The following is an 11,468-nucleotide window of genomic DNA, read 5'->3' on the forward strand; positions in this document are numbered from 1 at the left end:
ACAAATGATGTATGGGAGGGGTTTAGGATAACAAGAGCTGGTACAGGGTTGGTTTGGTATTTTTATTGATAGTAGTTGAAATAGGGACTTGGTTATCGAGGACTGACCCTGTTTGCAACTGTTATCCTGTCAGCTCTTTTTCTCTCTGTCTCTCACTCTCTGTCTATTTAACTTGTCAGCAGCTCTCTCTCTATCAAATACAAAGTCCCTTTATGATGTCTAAATGTATATGTAAATTCACTCAATATGGGGCTACTTCATGACAACTTTCGTAACCCTGTCAAATGCTTTTTATGTACAGTACATTGGACACCTTGACTTCCTCAATTTGTTTTGTAAAAGCCTTATTTTAAAATGGATCAAATAAAACATTTTCCTCATCAATCTACACACAATACCCTATAATGACAAAGTGAAAACAGGCTTTTAGAATTTTTTGGAAATGTATTACAAGTAAAAAACAGAAATACTTTATTTACATAAGTCTTCAGACCCTTCGCTATGAGACTTGAAATTGAGTTCAGGTGTATCCTGTTTCCATTGATCATCCTTGAGATGTTTCTACAACTTGATTGGAGTCCACCTGTGGTAAATTCAATTGATTGGACATGATTTGTAAAGGCACGCACCTGTCTATATAAGGTCCCACTGTTGACAGTGCATGTCAGAGCAAAAACCAATCCATGAGGTCGAAGGAATTGTGTTCAGAGACAGGATTGTGTCGAGGCACACATCTGGGGAAGGGTACCAAAACATTTCTGCAGCATTGAAGGTCCACAAGAACACAGTGGCCTTCATCATTCTTAAATGGAAGACGTTTTGAACCACCTACTCTTCCTAGAGCTGTCCGCCCGGCCAAACTGAGCAATTGGGGGAGAAGGGCCTTGGTCAGGGAGTTGACCAAGATCCTGATTGCCACTCTGACAGAGCTCCAGAGTTCCTCTGTGGAGATGGGAGAAGGACAATCATCTCTGCAGCACTCCACCAATCAGGCCTTTATGGTAGAGTGGCCATACGGAAGCCACTCCTCAGTAAAAGGCACATAACAGCCTGCTTGGAGTTTGCCAAAAGGCAACTAGAGGACTGTCAGACCATGAGAAACAAGATTTTCTGGTCTGAAGAAACAAAGATTGAACTCTTTGGCCTGAATGCCAAGCGTCACGCCTGGAGGAAACCTGGCACTATCCCTACGGTGAAGCATGGTGGTGGCAGCATCATGCTGTGAGGATGTTTTTCAGCGGCAGGGACTAGGAGATGAACGGACCAAAGTACAGAGAGGTCCTTGATGAAAACCTGCTCCAGAATGCTCAGGACCTCAGACTGGGGCGAAGGTTCAACTTCCAACAGGACAGCGTCCCTAAGCACACAGCCAAGACAAAGCAGGCCTGGCTTCGGGACAAGTCTGAATGTCCTTGAGTGGCCCAACGAGAGCCCAGACTTGAACCTTTCAAGCATTTCTGGAGAGAACTGAAAATAGCTGTGCAGCGAAGCTCCCCATCCAACCCGAGAGCTTGAGAGGATCTGCAGAAAAGAATAGGAGAAACTCCCCAAATACAGGTGTGCCAAGCTTGTAGCGTCATACCCAAGAAGACCCGAGGCTGTAATCACTGCCAAAGGTGCTTCAACAAAGTACTGAGTAAAGGGTCTGAATACTTATGTAAATGTAATATTTCAGTTTTTTATTTTTAATACATTTGCAAAAATGTCTAAACCTGTTTTTGCTTTTTCATTATGGGGTATTGTGTGCTGATTGAAGAGGGAAAAATACAATCAAATCCATTATATAATAAGGCTGTAACATAACAAAATGTGGAAAAAGTCAAGGGGTCTGAATACTTTCCGAATGCATTGTACACACTCAATCAAAATGCTCCACAGAAATAACTTATCAACTTATTTTTTATTTTACAAATTGTGCACTACAGTTTTACATGTATTTGAGATGGTAATAGCTCAAGGGTAAAAAACAATTGGGAAAGGAAAATCAGTAACAAATAGGGTAATCTCATCTACCAGCCGGCTAACAATTGAGCATGGGGATGAGGTTACAAATAGAGAGGACATCAAAATGACAAACTCATATGTTAAGAAGATAAGTGAAGATATGATGCAATTTCTCTGCAGCGGTTTTTGATACTGTACACATTGCTTACCTGTAGGCTAATGAATGACACATGTAACATAGGCACTCACACTGCATTGCCCACAGAAACAAACTTTCCTCAAACATAAGTGTTTTGTATACAAATAAAATTAAGTTCCTTTTCTTATGTTTCTTTTGACCAGAAAAAAAGGAAGAATGACATGAAATGACTTACTCATAAAATGTCATGACAATTATAATTTTACAGCTTACATGGAATACTGAAAAAAAGGATACACAATTCATCCAATGGTGATTTTTGCTTTTTAACAAACCAAAGGCACAATATGTTTTATTTGAACTGAGCAAACATTCACATATACCAAATCCTATGGTAAGGCTGAAGCATTTCTGAGTATGAATGTTAAACTAGTGAGCCTGACCAACTACGGCCAGTTGAAGACGATACTGAATTGGGAAGCAGCTGAGCTAGTGATGGTACCATTTCATTCAACGATCTACACACTGAGCACGGAGCCTAAAATGCTTCTAAAAATAAACAATATCACAGATTAAAAAGTTAAGAAAAGTCAACCCACAAAACTTATATTGAGCTCAGGTGGAAAGCATGTTTGTGCTATCATCATACCAACTCCTTGTCGCTCAATGTCATGCCAAATGTTTGGTCCCAAATCTGGGACCAGGTTAATAAACCTATGTATTCATCTACATGCACTATTCTTGTCTGATTGACTCCTTATTTCCGGGGAGGCCTCGATTGCCCCTGTCTCCATCTCCATCTTCCATCTTCATTTCCTCCATGTCCTTTGCTCTGACAGACAGTCTATGGTCCTAAGGCCCTGAGGTGGGCGGCTCTACAGCAGTGGGGTTGTTTGAGCTGCGGTCGTCGGGTCCAAACGCTGTCCATACAACAATCCCAATGATGATGGCTGCCACGACAACCCCTATACCGGACAGCAACACTTTCATTTTCATGTGTTCCCACCACTTCTGTTGTTTAACTCTTCCAGCAGACTTTGAGAAAGCCTTACTCTGAAAACACATAATTATAAGATGTTAATATTAAGATAGTAGGATGTTAATACCAAGACTCTATGCATCTATATCTGTCAGAATATGGAGGAGGGGGGGGGGGTCTGCTTTATCCGTGCAATTGAGGTCATGGTGCATTGTACATATTTTAAAATCCAGAAAGAACTATTCTGTCATGAAACTTGACATTTTCTGACAATTTGCTAGACAGAAGCCTTTAGTTACAGTGCACACTACTTTCCCAATGATCTTCCAATGAATCGAGACGGTTTGTTTTTCTTGACGCTTCTGTTTTATTTTTCCCAGTAACCGAGTCAGCCAGCCAGTCCTCAGATAACTATGGCTGTGTCCCATGTGGGCTCTAGTCAAAAGTAGTGGGATAGGGAATAAGGTGCCATTTGGGATGCAACCCCAGTCAGCCACCTAGCGAGTCCTCAGAGAACTATGTGGTTGTTGTGATGTAACAGCCTGGTTGGGGAGAAATGTGGGAAAGCTGTGACCTGGTTGGTTGACCCCAGGATGGACCATTACGGACATGCACCCTGTGGCACATCCTGGACACCCCTCTCTCTATACCGAGGGAGACTAGTGGGTTTAATTCATCTTACAACAATAGGAAATACCTTTCTAAAAATATCACCTTAAACCACAACCAGGATGTAAATTGTACATTATTTCCCCTCTCCAATTCCACCTAAAGTGTATTTGTAAACACCAATATGACATTTCCTGCCTATTCCCTGGACTTGTTTTGGACCATGGAACATTGGAAACCCCTTTCATGAGACACCAAAGCTGGATAATCCAAATGAGAACCCTATTGTGCTATTTGTGTATGATAGCATTGGAATCATCAAAGTAAGACCTTCAAAGTCTGTGTCTTCATATTACGAATGCTTTGTTTTAAGTCATGATTTGGTTCCATTAAAGACATATATTATTACATCTAGGGTACACCCCAAATGGCACCTTATTCCCGATATAGTGCACAATTTTTGACCAGAGCTCTCTGAGAATAGGGCTCCATTTTGAACATATCCATAAACTTCAATCACCTTCTCCAGAAGTTCATCGGCCCTGTTCTCCAGTTCTCCCAGCTTGCCTGACCTCTCGTCAGCCTTGTTGAGATTATCTAGCATGATCACCTTCACCTCTTCCACCTCCTTCTGGGCCTGCTGCAGGCGGTTCTTCCCATTCTCCTGAACACACAAAAAAACGTTTGGGGTTAATGGAAGATAAATCATGGAACCACTACCGATTTGGTGTATATTTTATTAATGGTTTATTTGAATAGGGGTTGGTTTGAACAAATTTATTGACACAATGATTGAACAATAATCATAAGCACCATAGTGTGTGTACAGATGTAGGATCTTAACTTGAGCTAGTTTCCTACAGCAGAGAAAATAATCCTGCAGCAACAGTAAATGTGAATAATTATGTGGATTATAATTCATGGACATTTTTGTAGAGATTGATGTATTTCTCGTAAAAGGAATTTCAAAGTGGAAATTACAAACTTTAGAAGCCTTTTTAAACCCCAAATACACTAAATGTTTTACATTTCCTGCGTTGCAGGAAAGTTATCCTGCAAAAGGGTGATCAAATTAAGATAATTGAAACTGTAGCTCACGCATTTTTCTTTATAGATTTGTCCCTATCTTTGTGTCACCATGTTCAAGGTAATATTTTGTATTTCTTATGTTGTGTAACCTATGCAATGCTTAACAGTAGTGCATTGTTAACACAGTAACATTGATCATTAGTCATTTTGGCTGAGAGATTACGTTTCCATAGAGCAAACAAGACAGAACAGGAATATGACACCCAACAACTGAAGTGGGGCAGGTTTTCCTGGAAATCTGGATTACTCTGTTTTCTGTAGCCTCTGAGTCTGTCTGGAGGAACATGGCGGCACCCTACAGCTCTCAAACAAATGAAGCACTTTACCCTGGGGCAACGAAGGTTGAACAACCCACTGTGACAATGACACTCTTGGAGGCCACCAAAATCTACTATAAACTGTAAGGGCCGAATCCTAACTGAGATGTGCACACTTAAATCATGTATTGATATCAACGGAAGACGCAAATCTCAAGTCACTAAAAACGTAAACAGGATATTTAATAATAGGTTGTGCAGAGCTTGATTTATATCCTGATGGGACTGTCCGTGACCTTTTGCCCTCTGAGCCGGACAGGGAAGTGAGTGATTCAGGAGTCAAGGATGCTGAGTGCTCTAACACTAAAGCTCAGACACACCGGTAGGATTGTCAAACGTTTTCCCGCCGACAGTACTTAGCACTTCTGAACAGAATGTAGGCAGTCAATCTCTTTTGTGTTCATCGTTAGCCACTCAAACCAGATGGTGTCAGTAGCATTGTTTGGCCTTGCATGTCCGTGTGTGTTGCTTAGTTTACGGTCTAGATTCCAACGTTAGCTAGCTAGCTAATATTGTTATTTTGTAAAAAGCCATTGTTGAAACTTTCCAGGTGGCTATAGCTAGATAACGACCTAGCAAGATAACAAAGAAACAATTCAATTCCCTCTCCATAATCCCAAATTGTCAGTGCCAGCCAATAGCCAAATGTTTATCTAGCTAACATTAGCATATCCATTGTGATTTAAATATAATGTCAATACTAGCTAGAGTGGTTAGCTAGCTTTGAGGAAGTATTTAGGTTTGTGTGCATTGCGGATTTATATTTATATTATATTTTTTATTTATATTGGAGAAGCAGTTACTGCCTATCTTCACACTGTACTGTCTTTGGTACCACTTTTGTTCTAGCAAGAGAAGGAATGGCCTCGCACTGTGAGTACTTCTCTGCAGTGAGATTCTCTGTTTCATGCAGGAAACCAAGAGACTGAACAAAACAAGTGCAATCTCAGCGAATCTGATGATTTCATATTTCACTGTCATTACTTCTTCGACACCCTTTCATACACACAAACATAGTGGGATATGACGAGGTTAGAACACTAGTTCAGTGCCCCCAGTGACAAGTTAGGACTAGCTGTTATAAGTTACCGGTCAATGCACCGTGAGTTATAGAAGCTTTAGTAAAAGCTGCATTTCTTTCCCATTTATATTCACTATTACAGCTGTCATATGGTGAATAATACTACATCTGGATTGTTGTAGTTAAATTGGATTGAGACATAAAGTTTGAGGATATGCATGGCACTGATTTACCATGTTACATGCTAACCATGTGTATGAGACCAATAAAATGTGATTTGAGGGATAGTCTGCTTATGGACTTCAGAGATATTTAACAGAGCTGGGTCTATATCTGTTATTAAATAAGAGTAAATATAGTAATGTCATAAACAAACATAAAAATATCTAACCATTTAAATGTGGTTGATTGATAGGTTAATATCCTACACTAAATTATTACCCTGGCCCTCTGATGACGTTCACAAACCATTTTCAGGTTTGTATGCAGGTTTGGGGAGTAACGGATTACAAAAAACGGTAACTGTAATCAGTTACGTTACCAGCAAAAATGTTGTAATCAGATTACAGATACTTTTGAAAAACTAGATTACTTTGAGGATTACTTTTAAATTCAGAAAGGATGTCAACGACATTCAAATCAAAATTGAAAATCTAAATATGTTCCGCCTGAGCGTGTCTGACCACAAGTCAGAGACTACTATGATGACACGCTAAATGTGTTTGATGGATCGCGGGAAAATCAGGCATACGTTTTTGTAGGCTACAGTCCAAGCTATGTCTTCCAATGGTGCAACTGCTGTTGGCATCCAAAGATGATCCAATTTGAATAAACGCTTGGAGGTAAGGACGACAGCAGTGATGTAGTCTATGGCGATACGGATATAACTTTTTATTGATATCCACATAGCGCATTGATGTGAATCACACTGCTGCTCTCTCATTTAGCTGGTGGTTGTTGTGGATGGCTGTTCACAAATATACATTTGTATTTGAACCCAATAATGGTTTAATTAAAGAAGTTTAAGCTGCCTATCAATCATTGTTTTTGAAACCAGTGGACAGCCAGTGGAAAATGCACTCTTGCAACAGCTGAATAGTGCGGATCCCAGCCTATGGAATGAAAGTGGGGCTATGATTGCTCAATCTAATTCATTCTGAGAAGAAAAAATATCCATAGGCCTAATGGACACGTGCTCAAACTCGCACACTTTTGATAGATTTAAGGGGCAATCTGTAATTGCTACATCCATTTTAGAATAATAGTGAAGACAATAGAGTTATGAAATAACACATATGGAATCATGTAGTAACCAAAAAAGTGTTAAACAAATCAAAATATATTTCATATTTGAGAATCTTCAAATAGCCACCCTTTGCCTTGATGACAGATTTGCACACTCTTGGCATTCTCTCAACCAGCTTCACTTGGAATGATTTTCCAACCGTCTTGAAGGACTTCCCTCATATGCTGAGCAGTTGTTGGATGCTTTTCCTTCACTCTGCGGCCCGACTCATCCCAAACCATCTCAATTTGGTTGAGGTCGGGGGATTGTGGAGGCCAGCTCATCTGATGCAGCACTCTGTCACTCTCCATCTTGGTAAAATAGCCCTTAAACAAACAGCCTGGAGGTGTGTTGGGTCATTGTCCTGTTGAAAAACAAATGATAGTCCCACTAAGCCCAAACCAGATGGGATGGCGTATCGCTGCATAATTCTGTGGTAGCCATGCTGGTTAAATGTGCCTTGAATTCTAAATAAATCACAGACAGTGTCATCAGCAAAGCACCCCCACACCATAACATCTCCTCCTCCATGCTTCATGGCAGGAACTACACATGCGAAGATCGTCCGTTCACCCAGACTGCTTCTCACAAAGACAAAGCGGTTGGAACCAAAAATCTCAAATTTGGAATCCACACCAAAGGACAGATTTCCACCGGTCTAATGTCCATTGCTCATGTTTTCTTGGCCCAAGCAAGTCTCTTCTTCTTATTGGTGTCCTTTAGTAGTGGTTTCTTTGCAGCAATTTGACAATGAAGGCCTGATACACAGTCTCCTCTGAACAGTTGATGTTGAGATGTCTGTTACTTGAACTCTGTGAAGCATTATTTGGGCTGGTAACTCGAATGAATTTATCGAATGAAGGTAACTCTGGGTCTTTCATTCCTGTGGCGGTCCTCATGAGAGCCAGTTTCATCATAGCACTTGATGGTTTTTGTGACTGCAATTTTGTTCCGTATTGACTGACCTTCATGTCTTAAAGTAATGATGGACTGCCATTTCGCTTTGCTTATTTGAGCTGTTCTTGCCATAAAATGGACTTGGTCTTTTATCAAATAGGGATATCTTCTGTTTTTACCAAAACAAAGGCGGGGTGTCAGTTTTGTTATTGTTTCATCTGCATATTATCAAGATATTAAAGTATCACCAACAAAAAGGTAAACAATAGGCCTATAACAAATGCAGAATATGGCATACATTTTTCACATATAAACAGCACTTTTCAATATGGCTCAAAGCACGCCATTCCATGAGCGCAGCATTATTTTTCAACTCAAATCAATGAGCCCAATCAGTCCGCCATGACAACAAAATCATAAACAACAGAGTAGGGCTGGTGGCTAATAAGTCCTTGATTTTGGGGTTATGCTAAGGTGAAACAATTTGGCTAATCTATATTTCCAAGTCCTATTCTTGAAGATCAAGGGGTATAACATTTATTGTAATGACTGGAATTCTGATAGACTTTGGTTTTTATTAATGTAAAGATATAAATTGTAACTTAATCGTTTTATTGTGTGAAGTAGAAGGCGATGTGTTAGAAAAAGCCTAAATAACCAACCCATAAAGTAAAATGTAACATTCATATATGGCCAGCTATGTAAACTTCAACAAGTTAAGTTACTGATTACAATTTTGGACAGGTAACTAGTAACTATAACGGATTACATTTAGAAAGTAACCTACCCAACCCTGTCTGTATGAGATAATCTATTTGCATGAATTTGTTTGAATTATGTTTGATCTCTCATAAGTCAAATCCAAATCAAATAAAAACTATAAAAGGGAATATTTAATATCTAATTAACTGTATCACACGATGTAGGCTACATAACATTCAAGTTCAATGTAGGAAAACGGTCTAACGCAATTCAAAACCAGGCTGTAGCCTAATATAGGCTATACACATACAGTGATAAAGGAACGCTTCTTACAGGTCTGTGCAATATTGAGGTTAATAAACTAAATGATGAATACATAAACATATATAAATATAGTATTTCTTAATCCTTTATTTGTAAAAAAAAATCATAGAAACTTACCATTGCTTTCACGTTACTATCTCTATTCCCGTCGTAAACTGTCACTGAACACAATGCATGGCGTCTTGGCATAAACTTTGTGTTCAAACAAATGTTGTCTTTATCCAAGATGATTTTCCGATATGACAAACTTTTATTTGAACCTTATCTCATTTGCAGTTGGCTACAGTTCGTTGCAATCTTTATTTTAGTCGATATTCTTTATTTTTCCTGATCTACTCTCTTCCACTTTCACTGAAGTCTACTGGTCGGGTCGGGTGACATCCACCCCTTTTCTGGAAGTCAGCAGAACAGACCCGGTGACGTCGCGGCGGTAATGTCACTGAATTTAAATGTTGATCGGTAATATTAGATGCGTGATCATACTACATAAGTGAAAGGGCAAAACCGTACACCTTCCCTATCATTTGAAAATCTACAGATTGTACAGGCTTTTGACGAGTGTTATAGAGCCTTCATTATATATTCATATTCAGCCATTGCCTTTCACTTTCACCTAGCCTTACTATGCAGTGGTGTAAAGTACTTAAGTAAAAATACTTTAAAGTATTACTTAAGTCATTTTTTGGTCATCCCTACTGCCTCTGATCGGGCGGAATCACTAAACACAAATGCTTTGTTTGTGAATTAATGTCAGAGTGTTGTAGTGTGCCCCTGGCTCTCCGTTAAATAAAAAATAAAAATAAAATTGTGCTGTCTGGTTTGCATAAAATATTGAATTGGAAATTCTTAATACTTTTACTTTTACTTTTGATACTTAAGTACATTTTAGCAATTCCATTTACTTTTGATACATAATTATACTTAAAACCAAATACTTTTAGACTTTTACACAAGTAGTATTTTACTGGATGACTTTCACTTTTACTTGAGTCATTTTCTATTAAGATATCTTTACTTTTACTCAAGTATGACTTTTGAGTACTTTTTCCACCACTGCTACTATGACAGTAGCTAGTCTAATGAGTGGGCTATATGACCATGATTTGCCTTTTTAGTAGAGGGGATTGAAAACAAAAACTGCATTTTATGACAAATTGGCCCACATTAACAGGCTCCAAAACTTAAACAATGGGTCCTTGTCTGTGTTCACTGTCAGCAACGGTCAGTAGCGTAGCTCTGAAAATTTTTAGTTATGGACTACCAACTTCCATCCCAAATTCCTTGTGCTTCTAGTGTACACCCTGTTCTGTTAATACTGTATTTCAATTATAGTTTAACTCACAGCCTTAGTCTGTATTTATTCAGTTATAATACATAATAAATAACGCTCACCATAAGAGTTACAGTTGATGTAAACCTACATTCCACTTATGACAACTGACATAGCACAGTCATAATATGAAACCTTCATGCAGGACATCTTGGAAAGGAAGGGAGGAGTGGGGTGAGAGAGCACAAACCCCACAAAAAAAAAAAATCAGGAAATTGAAAGTGAAGTAATTACATGCGAGAGGAAGTAAAACTTTTCTCACAGTTAAATAAACTTAAAAATGTATATTCCATTTGGTAGGGAATTCACAAGTTTTCAGTAGGAAAATGCAGTCTGAGTAATTTGATCACTGAGCTGAATGCACATTCTTACATTATTTCATCATTACAACTATTTCCATCAAGGTTTTGTGACAAGAAACCAGTACAGAAACATGCATGTGAACAGAAACCACACTTTGTCTGAGTGCACTGTGCACCTGTATGCTTAGTATATTTGTAATTAAGGTCATGCAGGAATATCTGTTGTCCTCCATCTTACCAATATGACATTAAACCAACCAACACTAACGTCATGTGTTCATACATTTTCATTAACTGTCCTTTAACTGTAATAAAGAAATCATAAATGGGTTACCTGGGAAGGCAGGATTTTCTCTTTATCGCCTTCATCTGTCAACATTGACTTAATGATAAACATGAATAAGAAGTAAGCCTGGTTGCCTGCCTTGGCTTTATCAGAGCATACTAGAGCTGTGCCCAGTGTTGGGGCGCTTAATTGTGTATGGGGGCAGGTATGGACTGGGACCACAAATCGGCTCACACATTGCCCA

General features: G+C 39.0%; 1 protein-coding gene across 2 annotated transcripts; it reads right to left on the reverse strand.

Annotated features, from left to right (window-relative positions):
- Positions 1-1,881: 1,881 nt before the first annotated feature.
- LOC115111785 (vesicle-associated membrane protein 5-like) lies at positions 1,882-11,390 on the reverse strand. 2 transcript variants are annotated; one of them, XM_029638213.2, is made up of 3 exons: positions 11,273-11,390; positions 4,192-4,335; positions 1,882-3,136 (listed from the first exon to the last, which is right to left on the reverse strand). In XM_029638213.2, the coding sequence occupies exons 1-3, from the start codon at positions 11,333-11,335 to the stop codon at positions 2,936-2,938; spliced, it is 408 nt and encodes a 135-aa protein (XP_029494073.1). In that variant the 5' UTR covers positions 11,336-11,390; the 3' UTR covers positions 1,882-2,935. The 2 variants fall into 2 exon arrangements, with proteins under 2 accessions (XP_029494073.1, XP_029494072.1); XM_029638212.1 differs by lacking the exon at positions 11,273-11,390 and adding an exon at positions 9,424-9,703.
- Between the last annotated feature and the right edge of the window lie 78 nt (positions 11,391-11,468).

Source organism: Oncorhynchus nerka, linkage group LG27 (assembly GCF_034236695.1).
Source record: "Oncorhynchus nerka isolate Pitt River linkage group LG27, Oner_Uvic_2.0, whole genome shotgun sequence".
NCBI classification, from domain to species: domain Eukaryota; kingdom Metazoa; phylum Chordata; class Actinopteri; order Salmoniformes; family Salmonidae; genus Oncorhynchus; species Oncorhynchus nerka.

Excerpts from the sequence above, each read along its gene's own strand:
- LOC115111785 (XM_029638212.1), bottom strand. The coding sequence starts at position 9,495 with ATGCCAAGACGCCATGCATTGTGTTCAGTGACAGTTTACGACGGGAAT. Across the intron at positions 4,336-9,423 it reads ATAGTAACGTGAAAGCAATG|GAGAATGGGAAGAACCGCCT; the intron begins GTAAGTTTCTAT and ends TTGTGTGTTCAG. Across the intron at positions 3,137-4,191 it reads CCGATGAACTTCTGGAGAAG|AGTAAGGCTTTCTCAAAGTC; the intron begins GTGATTGAAGTT and ends ATGTGTTTTCAG.